The following is a 19,367-nucleotide window of genomic DNA, read 5'->3' as shown; positions in this document are numbered from 1 at the left end:
CCCCGCGTTCAGTGAGCTGTGTGTGCCTCCCCCCTCTGCGTCCAGTGAGCTGTGTGTGTCTCCCCCCCCTGCGTCCAGTGAGCTGTGTCTCCCCCCCCCCGCGTCGTGAGCTGTGTGTCGTGTCTCCCCCCCCCCGCGTCGTGAGCTGTGTGTCGTGTCTCCCCCCCCGCCTCCAGTGAGCTGTGTGTCGTGTCTCCCCCCCCGCCTCCAGTGAGCTGTGTGTCGTGTCTCCCCCCCCGCCTCCAGTGAGCTGTGTGTCGTGTCTCCCCCCCCGCCTCCAGTGAGCTGTGTGTCGTGTCTCCCCCCCTGCCTCCAGTGAGCTGTGTGTCGTGTCTCCCCCCCCGCCTCCAGTGAGCTGTGTGTCGTGTCTCCCCCCCGCCTCCAGTGAGCTGTGTGTCGTGTCTCCCCCCCCGCCTCCAGTGAGCTGTGTGTCGTGTCTCCCCCCCCGCCTCCAGTGAGCTGTGTCGTGTCTCCCCCCCCGCCTCCAGTGAGCTGTGTCGTGTCTCCCCCCCCGCCTCCAGTGAGCTGTGTCGTGTCTCCCCCCCCCGCCTCCAGTGAGCTGTGTCGTGTCTCCCCCCCCGCCTCCAGTGAGCTGTGTCGTGTCTCCCCCCCGCCTCCAGTGAGCTGTGTCGTGTCTCCCCCCCCGCCTCCAGTGAGCTGTGTGTCGTGTCTCCCCCCCCGCCTCCAGTGAGCTGTGTGTCGTGTCTCCCCCCCCGCCTCCAGTGAGCTGTGTCGTCTCCCCCCCCCGCGTCGTGAGCTGTGTGTCGTGTCTCCCCCCCCGCCTCCAGTGAGCTGTGTGTCGTGTCTCCCCCCCCCGCCTCCAGTGAGCTGTGTCGTCTCCCCCCCCCCGCGTTCAGTGAGCTGTGTGTCGTGTCTCCCCCCCCGCCTCCAGTGAGCTGTGTGTCGTGTCTCCCCCCCCGCCTCCAGTGAGCTGTGTGTCGTGTCTCCCCCCCCGCCTCCAGTGAGCTGTGTGTCGTGTCTCCCCCCCCGCCTCCAGTGAGCTGTGTGTCGTGTCTCCCCCCCCGCCTCCAGTGAGCTGTGTGTCGTGTCTCCCCCCCCGCCTCCAGTGAGCTGTGTGTCGTGTCTCCCCCCCCGCCTCCAGTGAGCTGTGTGTCGTGTCTCCCCCCCCGCCTCCAGTGAGCTGTGTGTCGTGTCTCCCCCCCCGCCTCCAGTGAGCTGTGTCGTGTCTCCCCCCCCGCCTCCAGTGAGCTGTGTGTCGTGTCTCCCCCCCCGCCGCGTCCAGTGAGCTGTGTGTCGTGTCTCCTCCCCCCCGCGTCCAGTGAGCTGTGTGTGTCTCCCCCCCCCGCGTTCAGTGAGCTGTGTGTGCCTCCCCCCTCTGCCTCCAGTGAGCTGTGTGTCGTGTCTCCCCCCCCGCCTCCAGTGAGCTGTGTGTCGTGTCTCCCCCCCCGCCTCCAGTGAGCTGTGTGTCGTGTCTCCCCCCCCCGCCTCCAGTGAGCTGTGTGTCGTCTCCCCCCCCCCCCCGTCCTGTGTGCCGTGTCCTTCCCTTTTGGTATGTCCAATTCACTCTAAGTGGCCAGAGTGTTTTGTGGGTGTGTAATTCAGTTCAATATTATTTATATAGCACTTATAATAAAGAGCATTGTCATAGCACTTCACAAAATCCTGGGCCTGAGGTAACAATGACATAAAACCCAGAAGGAAACATTGGGAGGAACCACACGCGGCAAGGATGGTTGTCCTCTGGCCACTACGGGGAGTATAAGTTTACGTAATTGAGTGCAATGTAATTTCAAACAGATAGTGAGATAGCACGGCTTGGCAGTTGGCACGGGGAGGATGCGCTGTTTGTAGTCAGAGCTCTGATTGGTTAACCCGAGAAATGGGGCGGGGATATGTGAAGTCCCTTAAGTAACAAACGAACAACATCGGACAGTAGGAATGCTAAAACGAAATTGTGGTGGGTCTAGTTATACCAGCATAACTGGGAAGGAGAGACGTAGGAACACAGACAATTAGAATCCCTTAATCAGGCCCCATGCAAAGCAGGAGTGACAGCAATGACGGTACGTTTCATACAAAGTTACACTGTTCCCCACCCAGCTTGACACTTCTTAGTATTACCCTAGTAATGAGTAACTGCCGTAACATACTGCCCCTATAAGACAAAATATACAATTGTTTTAGCCTAGTATTAAAATTGAGTGAGCCCTAAAACCGGCACGTTTTCTAAGGGGGGAGGAGAGGTCTCACTGCGAGGGGGATTCCGTAAAATTTGCCGACCCGGGGGAGCATTTCTCGGTAAATTGTTGCGAATTTTGCGTGGTCGTGTTATCAAATGGGTTCTACTCCGCTACTGCGTTTGCTGTAAGCCCATATCTTACGGAAAACGTCCTGAAGTCCGAAGCAGCCTTTCTAGGAACGAATGGATAACTTGGCTCTAGAGAGCGAAACAAGCGTGGGTCGTGTGGAATAAGTACTCAGCTTAAAATCAACACCGAACTTAACAAGAAGCTGACGTGCAGGAGGCTGGGAACAACAAGATCAAGTTTCCTCGTTTAGTAAGATCTCTGGCTGCAGCGTTCTGCACAAACTAAAGCCTGATTAAGGAGCCAGAAAGACGTCCACAAAGTTTGCATTGCCAAGTAAATACCAGCTAGCCCCGCTCTGGAAAATGACATCCAAAATAGCCGCAACGTAAGAGGACACCTGTGTAAACTAAATTCTCTTCTGGCCACTCCTAACGCGTTTAAATGTGTTATAAAAAAGCAGGGGAGTGACTAGTTTGTTTCCTATTTAAGGGTCTCCACTGAAATATTTTAAGGAAGTATGACAATGATTGCTGCCGTGCAGCGGAATGAGATGCTTAGTACATTTGATAACATGAGATACTGCTAAGTATATTTCATAATAAAGCAGGGTTACCAGCTTTCGTGCATCTGGCACGAGGAAAAAAAAAAAAAAAAATATATATATATATATATATATATATATATATATAAGTGTGCGCATGCGAACTGAAAATCTCCCGTCAGCCAGCTGACCAAAGTTGGTAGGGGGTGTGTCGCGTAGCTAGGTGGTGATGACGTCACGCCACATTAGGGTTGGGTTACCGGTGGGGCGTGTCGCGTCAGGTGCGCGTCCCCGGCAGGTACAGTGGTGTCGGAACCGCCTGGATACAGTCCGCGCAAGACTAACGCTGCAAGCTGCCGCTTCTGGGAACGTGTTCGGCTTGCTTCTTTTTCGGGTTTTGTGCACCTTTCGTTGTTAAATTAAAGCGGAAATTTTTAAAAAGTAACATTTGGAAATGTTAAAGCCATAAAACACTGTGACCATAATCGAAAACTAAATTAAGAAAGGAGAATTTTCAAATAAAACTTAGAGATGGGTAAAAAATCAGAGGAAGACAACCCGCATTATGGTAAGTGCGCTGCGTGAAATTTTATTAAAACATTACTAAAACATCTTTTAATTTTCCTATTTTTTTGAATTGTTAATTATTTACCAAAGCAGTTAAATATAAATCTAAGCATTATGTGCAGTGGTATGCAGTATTTTTGTTCAAAACGTAAGGTATTGTTACCGTTATCCCGCTAGTTTGGTTGTCAATAGTGGCTTGTCGATCGTTAACCTTAAAGCCATTAAATCCATCTTTTTAAAAGTCGCGGCCTTTAAATTCTTTGTACTATTGTATAGACGGGTACTTGACATCATAAATACTCGTATACCGTAGCTGTTTCAATTAATAGAACTGTTTACATTCCCTGCTTTCCTGTATTATTATTTATCTATAATATTGTTTTATTCTCTGAGCTCTTGGTGCATTGGGTAATTTTCATGTAGTTTTTGTTACTAATTTTTGTTTGTTTGGAGCCGTTTTGGCGTCAAATACACTACATATTACCGTTCATCTACTTTTAAGATACTTTTAATCTATAACCATTGTGAGTGATGTTGCATTTTCGCCTTTTGTAGTAACAGTTATATAAATATGGAAAATAATCGTGATGAGCTTATATGGTGCTCAGATACATTATTACAGATGAAAACGCTAATTTTACAGACTGCTGTAAACAGACCATAAAAGTATACATTATAAATCTGTTCATGTGTCAGTAATGCTGAACCATTTAGATACATATTATACTTTTATCTTATGTATCTTTTTTTATCTTATTAAGATAAGCTTAAGTAGGAAGACTATATTAAATTATAGTTTTACAGTCGTAGTGTCGTATCCTGATACACTTACTACTTTCTTGCATAAAAACATCATGTAAATTGAAAATTAGGGACAAGTCATTCAGCCCCTCCTTTTAATCGGATGTTTTGGCTTTGAAATGATGTTAAAATTTTATGTAAGCTGACTCAAAGAAATTAAAGAGGTTTGACTTACTAACTCATAACCCTCGCAGTGCTTTTTGACAGAACCATATTTGAACTGTTTTTTTTTTAATAATTAATTACACAACAACCTCATTATTCCTTTGACGTGAGTTTAAGTCATTTACAACTACATGTATTTTTTTTCTTATGCCTGCAGGAATACAGTGTCACGGCATGTATGTAAAATCATTTCTGTAATGGTGTCTGGCCATTTGGTTACTATAGAGGCACAGCCTCCAAGACTGAACCCTATGGCAGCTCTGCAGCCTGTACCTCTGAAAGATTACATTTTTAAGTTAAGTTTTCTGTCTGATAGGGTGGTTTCTTTTTAGAATAGACTTTTCCACATGGATATGAAACGTTTTTTGTAATTTTCTGCCCAGTATTACTGGTTACTTGATGTAGGAATGTAGTACATTTGTTGTGTACTGGATTGTAGGTTGCACCAGGAAGTGATCCTAAAATGTGACCAGAAGTTTCGCTCTACTTCACGTTCCATTTACTTTTTGGTTTATGTGCCATTTAAGTGAGAGGAAGGTCTGTTTGTCTCCGCTGTTCCCCTGGCTTTACTTTTGCCTGTTGGGCGAAACATGTGTAGTTATGTGGACGGTGTAGTTTTCTTTGTCGTGTGTAGTTGTCTTGTTGGTGGCTCTTCCGGAGATCTGTAGTGATGCCAGCATCAGTTTGTGGGCTTAAGGAGAACTTGCACCCTTTTTATGTTCCTCAGCCCTCTGCAGTTCTCTGTATATTTTATTCGACAGTTTGCCTGTCACTCCAATACACAGCCCTTCGTCTCAGATATGACATAAAGTGTCACCAAGGAGCATTATAGAATTAATACGTCAGTGCACCCCTTCATTGGTTTAATATTACGCTTGTGTATTTTATATATTTTTTGACATTATTATTTTGTTTCTTATACCTTTTCAATTTCACTAGACGTCTTGATATTTATTAATGAGTTTTTATGTATCAGTTCATTTATCTGTCTCTTTAATACATGTATGCATATGTCACATTTTATTTGGTCCCTATCTTTATATGAGTAGTGATTGACAGAACCTAGTTCTTGCCATGAGAGCCGTAGATGCTGATGTGGCATTAAACTTCCGTATTCCACCCTACCTTCTTGTATTTGTGGGTTGTTGTCCTTGCTCCAGATTGTCGTGAGGCTGTCCCTCGTTCAAAATCCCACAGGGAAAATGGCTGTACTGTTCAGTAACACAGCGAAATATTTCAATAGTTTACAGGTAGCAGAATGTACACTGGTATATATTGGCGTTCTGTTTGCCTAATCTGAATGCTTTGATCTAACCCTGCAGTGCCCTGAATCAACATACATTTTGGGAGCAGCGAAAAGAATTTTACTTTTTTGTTTACTCTGGGTGGAGGGTGTTTTTCCCAGATGAGTAAAGACGGATGCATTACGGGGGCTTCTATTTTTTCTTTTAAATGGTAACTTGAAAGCAACTGAAATCCTTAAAAAGCCTGTAGTAGAGAGTATGATTTTCCATGTTTGTTTTGGTTTTGTCCATTTCCTTGTTTGTTGTGCCGTTTGGTTTTGGGAGGCTGCTGCATTTGGTGTTATTTGATCTGCTGGGAATTCTGGAAAACAATGGCAGCATTTTTCAAAGTGTGTGTATTTGTGTTCTGATACCTGATGTTCTAGTTAGAAAAGTCAAGAGAATTAACAGACAGGTGCTTCAGGTTTAATTGTTGTCTCATGACTTTGGGTCTGTGACACTGTCTGTAATTCGTTAACTGGAAATCACATTTAACGAGGGACAAAGACCATTGAAGACTGCATTGCTCCTTCTTGTTTTTTACATTACACACCCGCTGAGGGGGCAGCTTGCACTGCCCATCCTCCTGTTTTCAGTGAAGCAGTGCTGCGCCCGCTTGCGTTTTATTGCTGGGTGGGGTGCTTCCCCCCGATCGGGCCTGTCGGAAGTGTACCGGTATCTTACCTGTCAGAAATTCCTCAGTGTGTTATCTGTCAGAAATTGCGAGGACTTATCGATTGTGCACACGCACCTCCAGAATGACTTCCTTTCAGAATCGGGACTTTTATTTACATGCACTGATGTTTTTTGCATATTTGCAGGGTTTGCTAGTCCAGACCTGGCTTTTGAATATCTAATTTTTGAATACTGTTGAGTTAGAAATGTACCAGGATGTGTAATACATGGAAAGACTCCATTTTGGTATTAAACTCCAAGCCCTTGAGGTGGCTTTTAGGGTTGTGTGAGACGGCATGAAGGTGACGGAGGCTTCTGCATCATTCCGTGTCTTTCGTATTTAGGGGTTTAATGCTGATGAACATCATAGAGTTCAAGCATCCATGACATCTGACATCTCTGATCGCTCTGACAACGGCATGAAGGCATAATCTGGAAATCATTGCCCAAAATGTAGGTCGATTGGTTGGGGTTGGCTTGTTTTTGTTTGCATTTTTTGAGCACTAATGGGGTGCATTCTCACTCTCCGGACCCTGAAATTCCTCTTTGATGTTTAGCTCTGCGGCTCTCTCTCTTACAGTACCACTTAATTATTTACATTTGCATGACATTAAAGTTTTGTCGTTTACCCTACATACCTGGTCTGTCCAACAAGTTCAGGGTTGAGTAGCATCCAATTTTAATGCAGCATTTTAAATTCTTTTAAAATTCAGCCTAAAGTTAATATTTAATGTTCAATCTAAAATTAAATTTGGTCAATCAGCCGCGTGGTTTGAATGAAAGATGCACATGTACATACATGTGAGAGGCTTTCCGGTTTTTTGCCCACTTTCATAAAGATCTTGTTCCATTTGTAGAATGTTACCAGAATAGTTTATTTAATTTAGCTTTTTATCACTGTCAGGAAAAATTGCTCAGAAATGCTTTCCGACTTTTTACCATGTTTGAGTTGTATAACTACTCTTAATTAGTTAATGACTTTGAACTGCTGACTTATTAACTCAAGAAATGCAATCAGACCCTTTTCCCAGTCGTTTGTGGGGGGGCCTTCAGGCGTTTCTGCTATGAATGTGTGTTTCTCGGTATCATTTGGAATGATTCACCCATTTTCTGTACCACCTGTTCAGTTCAAGGTAACGGTGATGGTATGGGGATAATTTGATACAGTGGAAGTTTTGATCTCATACGTAAATGTATCTGCAGAAGTCACCCAAGGTTGGCTGATGGTCTCCTGTTACTGTCATATTTACGCCTTGAAAGATGTCGTGAGTGAGTGGCTCATGACTTTGAACTTTGGCCTGATGTATTTCCTGGTGATGCAGTAAAAGTGTTTCCATAAACAAGTTTAAATATGAAGATGCACCGACCGGCTGGGGGGCCTGGCCCATAACCGGAAGTTTCCTTTAACAGTGTTATCGGAAATTGTGTAATTGGGAGGGAGCTGAAACAATCCCCAGTCTAAAAGTACACAAAGAGCTAGCGTGCACTGATGCCCTCTCCCTGCACTTCCTCTATCTTTAGAATCAAATCAGATTCAAATGCACCACCTCCCCTTGCTCTCACCATTGTTCGCCATGCTTTGCTGATGTTTCAGAGCCACTCTTGCAGACCTCTGACTTGATTGTCAGTGGATTTTCCATTTTGAGCACAAGAATGCTGCAGTTTCAACTTCACATCTAAGTGAGGACAAAGGTTCATGTTCACAAACTGCAGTGACAGGCTTCACTAAAATGTGTTTATTTCAGGGGAGCCTGTCCAGTTTGACCCTACCTTTAATGGCCCTTTACGGAATCGGTATGTATTATCAGACTTATACTCTTGGTTACGAGATCTTTCTTTTATGCCGTTAAATGCAAAGGAATCTAGTTTTGCAGCATCAAATAGTCTGTGTGTGTTTGTGGTTGTACTTATCAGCCTGGCCTGACTCTCCTCTCTTTCAGGAGCTGCACAGATGTCATCTGCTGTGTCCTCTTCATGGCTTTCATTATCGGGTACATTGTTGTGGGGATTCTGGGTAAGGCATCTCCCTGTTCCCTCCCACCCGCAGCGTACACTCGTCATCTCATGCACCTGTGACTTTTGCCTCTTCCCCGTGTTTGCCCACACCAGTCAGATTCCTTTCAATGACATCACACGTTTGGCTTTAGGTCACTGCAATGTTAAGGTCAAATCCCTGTGAGGATATTGTATATAAGAACCACTGTATCAGGAACACATTGTCCCACGCTAACAGAAAGCGCCAAATGTTTCCTCATTCATCAATCCTGACAGCATTTAGATTGAAGGCTGTCAGTAATAACCTAAGATAAGTAAATAATATAAATTATCTTTAATCCCTTGTTTCCTCCCCCTTACCAGCCTGGGTCTATGGAGATCCCCGACAAGTCCTCTACCCTCGAAATTCTACCGGAATGTTCTGCGGGATTGGACTGAACACGTGAGGCGTTTTTCTAATCTTGATGAGTGTCTGTCGAAACACCTGACTGACTGTCTGAAAGGCTTCTGAGTCTTGGAGGTGCCACTTCCTGCATGCTTGCTTGTCCCCTCCACTCCCATTATGTTGGTGTATCCTGTTTGTTTAGATACCATAAACGAGAAGCAAATTGTTGCCTCCATATGCAGCACCTCAGACACAGACCCCATGGTTTTTATTTTTCCCCTGCTGGCCTGTAGGGATAAGCCGAGCGTCTTCTACTTTGACTTGTTGAAATGCGCCACGGCAACCAACATCATGGCGGCTGCGCTCAACGGGTTGCAGTGTCCCACCACGCAGGTGAAGCCCCGCGCCTCGTTGGCAGCCCCCCGCCTCACGGGCGAGACCAAATACAGACAATGGCTGTTTCTCAATACCAAGAACGCAAAGACCGTACTTGTGGTCTTGGCAAGACCGGTCTTGCTAACTTGCCTCCCAAGAATGAACTTGGAGAGCAATGAATCTTGGGATTGGTCTGGTTTAGCGAGGATGCAGCCGATGTAGCCTTGATATTTTGGGCAGGGCAGGAATGATAACACCGCCCTCTTACCTGAAATGACTTGGTAGATAAGTTCTCCTTGGTTATAGTTTATTGTAACTTAATGTCATTTTTTTTTGTATAAACATTACATAAAGATTAAATTAGAAATTTCATTTTGCGATGTGATATCGCACAGTCCTAACAGAAAACTAAGGGTTAATCCTCATACCAGAGCCTACAGCCTAAATATTAAGCAGGAAAAGGTAAATGCTGCATAAAAAAGTCTCTGACAGCAGGTGCTGTAGTACTTTAATATGTACTGTATCCACTTTAATCTGCTTTATGGTCCACATTTGACCCCCAAATCTCCTCCACATTGCAGGTGTGCGTCCAGCAGTGTCCCAATAAGTTCTGGCTGCTGTCACCGCTGGCTTATGTCCCCGGAGCCAAACCCAAAGACTACTTTGTTCAGCAGTACTGTGTTCCCTCTATCGACCTGAGCAGCACCACGCTGGTGTGTTTCAGCCCAGTCCTGCACTTGAGTCCGTGTCTGTAGGCTGTATCTGTGTCTATAACTTCCACAGATTAGTCAAGTTGGCACAGTTGATGATGTAATCTTTGCTGGCGTGGCCTGTATGTTTATATTTAAAAACAATGACTAACCTTGCGTCTCAATGAAAGCACGGAAACCTAACACACAAAACACCATGAAGCGTAAGTGGTTCCTGGTCTTCATAGGGGAGTCACATGTTGGTTAAACCTCCTCAGAAGCTTAGAAATTAACTCCCCCTCCTCCATGCCGCCTCAGTACACCAGTAAAATGTAGACTGACAGTGTGCTGTGATTAGAGGGGGTCTTTGTTTCAGTTAGACGTGAAAGAGTGAAGCGGGATCTTTCTGGGATGTTTGATCTGTATTATGTCTCACCCCCCCAGTCTGTCCAGGAGATCATCAATCGGGAGCTTTGTCCGGTCTTCTATACGCCAACCACCTCTGGTAAGAGGCTTTTTGAAATAAATTAGTACCATATAGCTTCCGTGACTCATTTTGTGACCTTGACACTGATTTCGGTACAAGGTCCTTTTTTCAAAAGGTGCTTCTATCTTGTTCCCTCCGATCCTGCTGGCTGATTTCCTGGGATATGGGCTATTGCTTCCCTGTGGGCAGCCCCTGCCCTGTGCCTTCACCGCCTGTGACGCGTTGCGGTTGACAAATACCCTGTGTCACTCCCTTCTATATTCTGTTGTTACCCGACACCCGGTTCAGTCACCAGGCAGCCAGAGAAACAGGTTTTTTTTTTCCCCAGTTAGTCCTCTCTGTGTTTTTCGCAGCTTGATCTAATTCAGAGTTAACAATTAGTGTAACTCAGCTATAACCTGCTTTACCGAATCCACTTGTCTTTTCCTTTTCTGTCACACCAGGAATTCCCGTTTTCCTTCCCATTTCCCAGGATTCCCATCATTCACCCTCTCCTTCCAGTTTGTTTGTTTCTGTCTCCATGGCTGTTCCCAGCCTGTCCCCTTATGTTCTCGTTGCTTGTCATGGTGGTTTTGTCCTTCCAGTTGCCCTAGTGAAGTGATTAGGTATTGACCCCCTTTGTGACCTCACGCAGTGCTGGGGAGATGTTTACCCAGTGTCGGCTCGTTGGACAACATCCCCTCCAACTTCACGCTGCCTGGGATGACTTCAGTGAACGACACGGCTAATGCTATCAAAAACGCCACAGGGTATGTGAGGATATCCGCTACATAGCGCCTGTGCCAAACTGCCAGAGTGGATAGTAACATGAAATGTACAGCTACACACAGAGTGAGGTGCGCTTCGTAAATGGAATGATTAACCAAGTGTTTGTACAGGGTTTCCCAGTCAAGACTTCTGGGGTAGGTAATTCTAAGGGCGCGGTTTTGAGGTGCAGTCTAGGGTTGGGCTGGCGTAACATTAAACCTCTGTACCCATAATCAGAAGGTCCTGGTTAGAACAGTCTCGCTTCCACCGGGCCCTTGAGTGAGGCCCCTAACCCCCATGAAATGCTCCAAGGACGCCAGACGAACTGCTGAGCCCAACGCTCAGACCATTAGCTACATTCTCGACGAAATATATTCAGTATGAACACCGGCAAGCTAAAGCATCATGAACACCCGCATATGAAGTGAATAATGTTGACTATCTAGTAAAACTTATGTGTATCAAGGTCGGGGATATATGGTCATCGGTGTGTGTGGGTGTGTGGGTGTGTGTGTGTGTGTGTGTGTGTGTGTGTGTGTGTGTGTGTGTGTGTGTGTGTGTGTGTGTGTGTGTGTGTGTGTGTGTGTGTGTGTGTGTGTGTGTGTGTGTCAAAGGAGAGCATGATGGGATATACGAAATCTGAAGCATTCCAATGTACCTGCACGTGGCACATGACAGGATCATCACAGCTTTTCACATGTCTGGTGTTCGCTCTGCCCACTGTGTCTCTAATTGCCTTTCTCCACCCCCACCCCACCCCCACACTCCCAGTCAAGGGACACTGACTACGTGAGTCGCTGTGACGCCATCGTGCTGCGTATTCAGCCCGCTACCCTTTAGCCCTAGTGCTTGCATGTTCGCTCATTATTTAGCAAAGTCTGTCCAGGTTATTTAAGGTGCGTTGAATCTCACTGTGCGATACCCGTTGGTGCTGTTGTTTGTGGTTTGTCTAAGTGCCGGGAAGATTGTGTCCAAGCCTCCATATTTTCATTGGCCAGCACTGTGTCCATAACGTCCAATCCAGTCCATGTCTGGTTGCCTTTATCACTGCATGTCAGAGCCAATGAAATTGATCCCATGTTAAATATTTTCCCTGCATTATTACGCTGATTCTCAAGGCCTTTAAAACACGCCACAAGTTTATACACACAATTGTAATTATCCTGTGCTAATTAAGTGGCTAAGAAAAACAAATATTTAATATATAGTATAATCAGAACACTAGATGTTCCACTGCATATTTGAACGTGTATATATGATGTTATATTAAATCGTATTTAATATTAAATGATGTATTAAATAATAGTCCAGAATTTGGAATTGCAGGTTGGGATGGGATGCGTCACGTTAAGACGCAGCTGTTTCACTATAACCCTGTCGGCCACATTATCAGAAGAGTCTCATTCCCAGACTCGCTATATCTGTTGCATGTCCAGTGGACAGAATGTCCTCTGGGATACATTGGATAGAGTTAAACACGTGCAGGATGTGTCGATTGCCTGGCATGAGTCAAGGCACCCAGGCAAACTTCAGTGCGTTATGGGGGGCGAGCCTCAGTCTGTCTGCATGTCCTGTGCTAACCTCAGTCTTCGTCTAGTACAAGAGAGTCCCAGATGCTCAGCTACATAGTTTTTGTGTGCATATAAAACTAACACCTGTCTGTTTCTCTTCCTCTCGTCTCTCGCCAGTTTTTTTTCTGGCTTCTCTTCAGCTACATACCATGCAGTGTTAAAAGTGTGTCTTCATCTGTCTCTCCCTCCTTGCCAGTGATGTGGTGAATGGATTCAATGCCAAGGACATCGGAGTGCGAATCTTCGAAGATTTCGCCTCGTCGTGGTATTGGATTCTTATGTGAGTTACTATTGTTTCAGAAAAGACAGGGCTAATTTGTCACTGCCCCCTGGTGGGGAATAAATATAACTGCAGTGTAAGCCAAAAAGGTGGACGCAAATACAAATGTCAGTTTTATGAGTATCAGCTCTCACCCTCATCCAGTATTGCTTTAATTGTATTACAAATGTCACTCCAGTGCTTTGTGTCACATGTGCTTGTCTGTTCTCCTCCTCCTGACAGCGGTCTTCTGATAGCCATGCTGCTCAGTCTGCTCTTCCTCCTGCTGCTGAGATTCATGGCACCAGTCCTGGTCTGGCTCCTCATACTGGGAGTCCTGGTAGCAGATGCGTACGGTGGGTCCCGTTTGGTTACAGCCGGAAGCCGCTCGTGTGAGCGCTCACCGGCCATGCGGGTGCATCCCTGACGTGCCGCACGCTTGCCCTGCCGTTACAGGAATTTGGCATTGCTACTGGGAGTATAGCAACTACAAAAACTCCAACACAACCATCAACACTATCGGCTTCACCACAAACTTCTCCGCCTACCTGCAAGTCAAAGAGACGTGGCTTGCGATCAGTGAGTCTGCTTGGCTGTGCGGGTCCTAGTCTTTGTGCGTGGTTCTGCTACCCCACAAAAACCTTCCGTTTGTTTTTGTTTTGTTTGTTCGTTCATTCATCCATTTATTTATCTCATTGGCCTGCAGTATGTCATACAGCACCTCTAGGTTTTTGATATCTGTGTCTTATAAAAATATATCAATATTCTAGGTAATGACTGTCTATCACCCAGCTTGATAGATGTAGGTACTGGATTATAGCGTTGTCTGTTGCCATGGTAACACGCTTGTCTTTCTCCACCGGGCCTCTCTAGTGATCATCCTCTGTGTGGTGGAGGCCATCCTGCTTCTGATCCTCCTTTTCCTCCGAAAAAGGATCCTAATCGCTATTGCTCTCATCCAGGAGGCTAGCAAGTAGGCCCCCCCCATTCCACAACCGTCGTTTCAGTGACACCCCCCCCCATGGTCCAGTCCATAATGAATGACCTGCATGATCACGCTCACACACAATGCCTATTTATAGTATCTGAAAACATTGGCAAGAATCATTTTAATATGTACATGTGACTAAAGTCCACGTTTCTTGGTGTGGTTTCCTTGTACGTAACATTTTGCAGTATAAACAAATGCAGGGTCTCGCAGTTGGGAAATGCTGTGATGTCAGGTGCAAGATTTCGATGGTGCTCTTTCTCGTCCCCAGGGCGGTGGGTCACATGATGTCCACGCTGGTCTACCCGCTCATCACCTTTGCGCTGCTGCTTATCTGCATCGCTTACTGGGGAATCACTGCTCTGTATCCTCTCAGTGAAGAGTTTTGTATGTTGGGCTCCTCCTCCAATCGTGACGAGGGGGCGGAGCCACTGAGTGTGCGCCTGTGTGCGAAAGCTGCACGGCAGACTGAGTTATCCCTCCTGATCCAGTGTCTGCAGATACCTGGCCACGTCTGGGCCCCCCGTTTACAATGTAGTGGCCCTCAATGTCTCTGCTCCTGGCTGTGGGTCCATCACTGGCAATCAGACCTGTGACCCTCTGGTATATCTTCTAAATTTCCATTTTACACTCAAACTGTGGAACATTCAACTTTTGCTATTGCTTAACACAGTGTTTCCAAACCCAATTCTCGGAGACCCCCAGTTAGTCCACGTTTTTTTTCCTACCAGGAGCTGGGAGCGAGCAAGATTGTGGGATTTTAATTTTTATACTAGTATGGCTCCCATTAAATAAATGACTATATAATAAATAAAAACACTGAAATTCATCCTCCCATCTGGGAAGTTTCAGAATCTGTTGTATCTTCCCATCCCTCTTCTCAGGGGTCTGGTGGGGGTACCTTGGTAGAGCAGGTTCCCCACAGTAGGTTTTGGAATCTTTAAAAAGTGCTGCCCCCCCTGAATCTGCCAGCGTACCCATGTTCCTCTGATACCCCTGTCTCGCACCAACCTGTTTTCTCTGTTCTCCTCAGTCTTTCAACTCGTCGCTCTACTCTCCCTGCTCCTCCGCCCAGTGTATCTTCATCAAATACAACAACGAGGGTCTTTTCCAGAGAAACATGTTCAACCTGCAGATCTACAACGTGTTGGGCCTGCTCTGGTGCGTCAACTTCGTCATCGCCCTGGGCCAGTGCACACTGGCGGGGGCCTTCGCCTCCTACTACTGGGCGTTCAGCAAGCCGGCCGACATCCCCACCTTCCCGCTCTGCCAGGCTTTCTTCCGGACCCTGCAGTAAGATCCGTCCCACGTTTGCCAGTCCACATCCAGGCTGAGGACAAAAGCAGATTAAAAAAACGCTTTTCTGTAGGTACCATGTGGGCTCACTGGCCTTCGGCGCCCTGATCCTGACACTGGTCCAGTTTATCCGGATAGTTCTGGAGTACATTGACCACAAGTTCAGAGGTAGAACAATTTCCTCCCATGTACCAGAGTCTCTTTTAAAGTTCTTCTGGATTCCAATTTTACCAAGAATTAAAATCACATGTCTTTGTTTGCATTTACCATTATTTTACTGGTGAACTGGTACGGACCCCCAGTGTATGCAGTGCTAAGGTTTTCCTGCAGTGACATGTGTTTTGTGATTAACAAACTCCTGTGTCTAGTTGCGTTCAGTCTTTATATACAGGCTTGACTTGTTGCTGTGTCAGTGGAGTGCTGCTGTCATCTCCCAGTATGAGTGTATTAACCTGCCTCACTGTCTCCATGGAAACCTTGTGTCACTGCAGAGGTCCAAAACCCCTGTGCGCGCTTTATAATGTGCTGCCTGAAGTGCTGCTTCTGGTGCCTGGAGAAGTTCATCAAGTTCCTTAACAGGAATGCCTACATCATGGTCAGTGTTGCCTGAGAAACGGAGCTCATGCCATGAACGGGGGTGGGGGTGGATTAATGAAAGGCTTTGATCCGTCTGGGATCCTCTCCAGTTTGCTTACAGGCCCAGGAGGGTGGAGGATGCCACTGCTGCCTCCATCAGCATATAAAGGGCCCTAAAACACCCTGAAACCTTCGTTTATTGATTTTCTTTTTCTCCTGCATTCAGTACTATCCAGCCCCATATTTTAGCCAGGAAACTTGATATTTTAGACAGGATTTTAATATCGTTGCGACTGGTCATAAAATCCAGCCATGTAGGGGCTGAGTGTGAGCAATAATTCTACAGATTGGTTAGTATCGTCAAGCGGGGTCACCTCAAGGCTGCATCCTCTCACCACTGTTTTATTTCATATACAAGCAATTCTTACAGCTAGTATAGTGATTCTGTCATAAGGAGTCTTTTGAGTAAAAATGACCGATTGCATGGTCAAGTGACCGATTTTGCTAAATGATTCTTTCTTACAACTGAAAGTTAAAAAGACAAAACAAATGACAATTGGTTTTAGTCTAAATTAAAAACATTTCCCAGCTGCAAAAGATCAGCATCTTGATCAGTTCTTGACAAAAAGCCTGAACTCTCAGGCAGCGTGTAAAAAAGACCATCAACATCTGTTCTACTTATGGAAGCTTAGGGCCTTTAATGGGGGCAAATTACTAGTGTATATGTTTTGCAGATCTTTTATTGAATCTGGTAACTTTCACTCTGCTATGCTGATTTTCTGCCTTGAGGGTTATAGACAAACGTGAATTGACCAGGATTGTTAATATGGCTCGTAAAATACCAGGAAGTACACAGGTAGGGTTATTGGAACTCTTCTGTAGGCAGGTGTTGCGTAAAGCCCAGTCTCCCCTTAGATCATAACTCACCCATTGCATAGGTACCCTTCCTTCCACGAATCCTTTTAAACACTTTTTTGTCCGTTTAGCCATTAAGCCTTTGTGCCTAGGTAAGGCTTGCAAGTATTATGAATTTTATTTTTTATTCATGTATTTGTATGTATTGAATGTCTTCTGTACTTTTTGGGATTTCTGTAACCAAATTACCTTCAGGGAAGTGAATAAAATGAACTTAACTTGTTTGTGTACAAATGTAACCTAATCTTTTTAGTGCCTCAATTACTGAGCGAGCAAATTATTATTGGAGTCAGTTTATCTATTTTGTATTTTATGTACATAAGTGTTATCATGGCAGCTCTTGTTTGATTAACAGATTGCCATATATGGGAAAAACTTCTGCATTTCAGCCAAAAACGCTTTCAAGCTGTTGATGAGGAACATAGTGAGGTGAGTTGGCTTGTTTTCCTTCTCAGATTTAACCCGATATAATTTCAGAGCTTCCAGAGGAGTCCGTGTGTGCCATGCTGTGTTTGTGGGTCATTAACAGGGTGGTGGTCTTGGACAAAGTGACAGACATCCTCTTGCTCTTCGGGAAGCTCTTAGTGGTTGGGGGAGTCGGTAAGACCGCAACTATATCAGAAACACATCAATTTTCCATAAGTCATTCAACTTGCTGTTGATACCAGAGTGTGTTTCTCTACTGCCTGTATTTGTCTCCTTCCCGATGACGCTCGCACTCAGCAGATATTTTACCCTCTTCCTCAGGTGTCCTGGCATTTTTCTTTTTCTCTGGCCGCATACAGCTGCCTGGAAACACCTTCCAGGCTGGAGTGCTTAACTATTATTGGGTGCCCATTATTGTAAGTATGACCACTGAGTATCCCCCCCCTTCCATTTCATACCTGTTTGCCTCCCCTACACCATCACAATAATATTTACATTGGATGCAATTTGCAGAAATTCCCCAATGTCTATAAACCAGGATCTAGCCCAGCTCATGTCTGCCCTGTCTTGGTGACCCCCAACCCCCCGTGTCGTTGCAGACAGTGGCAGTGGGGGCGTACCTCATCGCTCATGGATTCTTCAGCGTCTACGGCATGTGTGTGGACACGCTGTTCCTCTGCTTCCGTGAGTACCAGCACCATACTTAGACCTACCCTGCGACAAGTACATCCCCCTAGTGACATGGATCCAGTACAAACTGGCCTCTTCTATATGATGGGAGGAGCTTAGTGACAAAACTATCCAATCAGCAGTGGGATGGATAGTCACTGGCTTAAATCCTACAAGTTATCCTGCTGACCCAAAAATCCAGCTTCGCAATACAGGCCCCAGGTACATGTCTGTTTTGTAACTGGTGGACCTACAGCCATCTGCGTACCTCCAAAATTAAGGGCTGCATTTCATCAACTCAACCCAATCTTGGCTGTTTTAATTAACAGCCCCTCTAGTTTAGAAACCCGGGTACAGAAGCGCATGTCCAGGATCAGGGTTGAGAAAGAATTTGCTAAAGTTAAAAGCCACAGGAGAGGCAGTGTCAGCGTGCTGTACGTGTTATTGTTTAATATTGCCGGTCTTCCCGTCTTTTCAGTGGAAGACCTAGAGCGAAATGACGGATCAGTTCAGAAGCCATACTACATGTCTAAGAATCTGATGAAGATCCTCGGCAAGAAGAATCAAGTGAAGAAATGATGTGACAGACCTTTGCTTTTATCATAACTGTTGTTTTAGTTGCATTCCAGAGGCTGGTGTCTGTCTTTTAATTTTTTTTGCCCTCCTATTATCCTTCCAGTCTCCCGCCTCTGCAAGGTCATGTTTACACGACACGAATGCATGTTTGCACTTTAACCAGCTTTAATGGTTTGATCGCCATGTTTCACGGGTTGGGATGTGCGTGTTTGAGGAACGCGTCCCTGGTTGTCATGAAGACAGACCGAGGCCTTTGCTTCCGTGACGCGCTGAATCACCCACAAGGCCACAAAAATGATTGTAATAGTCATTTATCACTAAGGTAACTTTTACATTTTATAAAAAATTTCTTGGTAGTTTTTAGTTTTGTCAAGCAGTTTCTAACCTGAGAACCTTAAAACTTTTTCAAATGTATTTTGACAATTTTACATGCCATCTGAAATCTTTTTAAAAATGTACAATCACAACTGTATGACTGGTGACGGAGACCTTTGGTATAAATATTATTTATTAAATAAAAATTAGTTCAATACAATTTCAATGTCATTTTATTTGTTCTACATGTTTCCTTTTGAAAGTCTTTTTCCCCCACAAATCCTCATTTAAAAGAATTGTGAGGAACTGGATACCAGGGGAAAAAACAGGGAAACTGGGCTGCTAGTGAACCTGGCTGACATTGTGTAATCTGGAGCCTGTCCTGGAGGCTACAGGAACAAACAAGGTAGGTGCCAACCCACTGCAGGGTGCAAACGAGGCAGGTGCCAACCCACTGCAGGGTGCAAACGAGGCAGGTGCCAACCCACTGCAGGGTGCAAACGAGGCAGGTGCCAACCCACTGCAGGGTGCATACGCACGCACACACCATTCATTCACATGTTGTGGGCTGGGGGGGCAGAGGGAAAGAGAGACTGGAGTACCTGGAGGAAACCCCGTGATGATGTGAAGGCAACATGCAAGCTGTACACACATGGAGTGGAGACTCGAACCCTGGTCCCAGAGGTGTGAGGTGACCATGCTGACTTCCCCTCACCTCCATAGCAATATTACAGAATGGCATGTCTGCTTTCTGTATGAAACTGACAAAGTGCCACTTTGAGTAATTTGATTTGTG

General features: G+C 45.6%; 1 protein-coding gene across 3 annotated transcripts; it reads left to right on the top strand.

Annotated features, from left to right (window-relative positions):
* Nucleotides 1-3,084: 3,084 nt before the first annotated feature.
* Nucleotides 3,085-18,791, top strand: slc44a4 (solute carrier family 44 member 4). 3 transcript variants are annotated; one of them, XM_048993885.1, is made up of 23 exons: nt 3,088-3,379; nt 8,048-8,096; nt 8,243-8,316; nt 8,661-8,739; nt 8,976-9,075; nt 9,639-9,770; nt 10,191-10,251; nt 10,868-10,982; nt 11,752-11,769; nt 12,748-12,831; nt 13,054-13,166; nt 13,267-13,389; nt 13,684-13,783; nt 14,070-14,162; nt 14,299-14,401; nt 14,832-15,091; nt 15,168-15,262; nt 15,586-15,689; nt 16,941-17,014; nt 17,115-17,185; nt 17,333-17,427; nt 17,611-17,695; nt 18,159-18,791. In XM_048993885.1, exons 1-23 carry the CDS (start codon nt 3,343-3,345, stop codon nt 18,257-18,259), a joined length of 2,166 nt encoding a protein of 721 aa, XP_048849842.1. In that variant the 5' UTR covers nt 3,088-3,342; the 3' UTR covers nt 18,260-18,791. The 3 variants fall into 3 exon arrangements, 2 of the variants coding, with proteins under 2 accessions (XP_048849842.1, XP_048849844.1); XM_048993887.1 differs by lacking the exon at nt 11,752-11,769 and having other exon boundaries at nt 3,089-3,379; XR_007385053.1 differs by lacking the exons at nt 17,611-17,695; nt 18,159-18,791 and having other exon boundaries at nt 3,085-3,379; nt 16,975-17,014; nt 17,333-17,399.
* Nucleotides 18,792-19,367: the final 576 nt, after the last annotated feature.

This window comes from Brienomyrus brachyistius, chromosome 23 (genome assembly GCF_023856365.1).
Source record: "Brienomyrus brachyistius isolate T26 chromosome 23, BBRACH_0.4, whole genome shotgun sequence".
NCBI lineage: Eukaryota > Metazoa > Chordata > Actinopteri > Osteoglossiformes > Mormyridae > Brienomyrus > Brienomyrus brachyistius.
Note: the sequence above shows the minus strand (reverse complement) of the source record. Positions and strands in the feature narration are given on the sequence as shown.

Excerpts from the sequence above, each read along its gene's own strand:
- slc44a4 (XM_048993885.1), top strand. The coding sequence starts at position 3,343 with ATGGGTAAAAAATCAGAGGAAGACAACCCGCATTATG. Across the intron at positions 9,076-9,638 it reads TGCAGTGTCCCACCACGCAG|GTGTGCGTCCAGCAGTGTCC; the intron begins GTGAAGCCCCGC and ends TCCACATTGCAG. Across the intron at positions 10,252-10,867 it reads CTATACGCCAACCACCTCTG|TGCTGGGGAGATGTTTACCC; the intron begins GTAAGAGGCTTT and ends GACCTCACGCAG.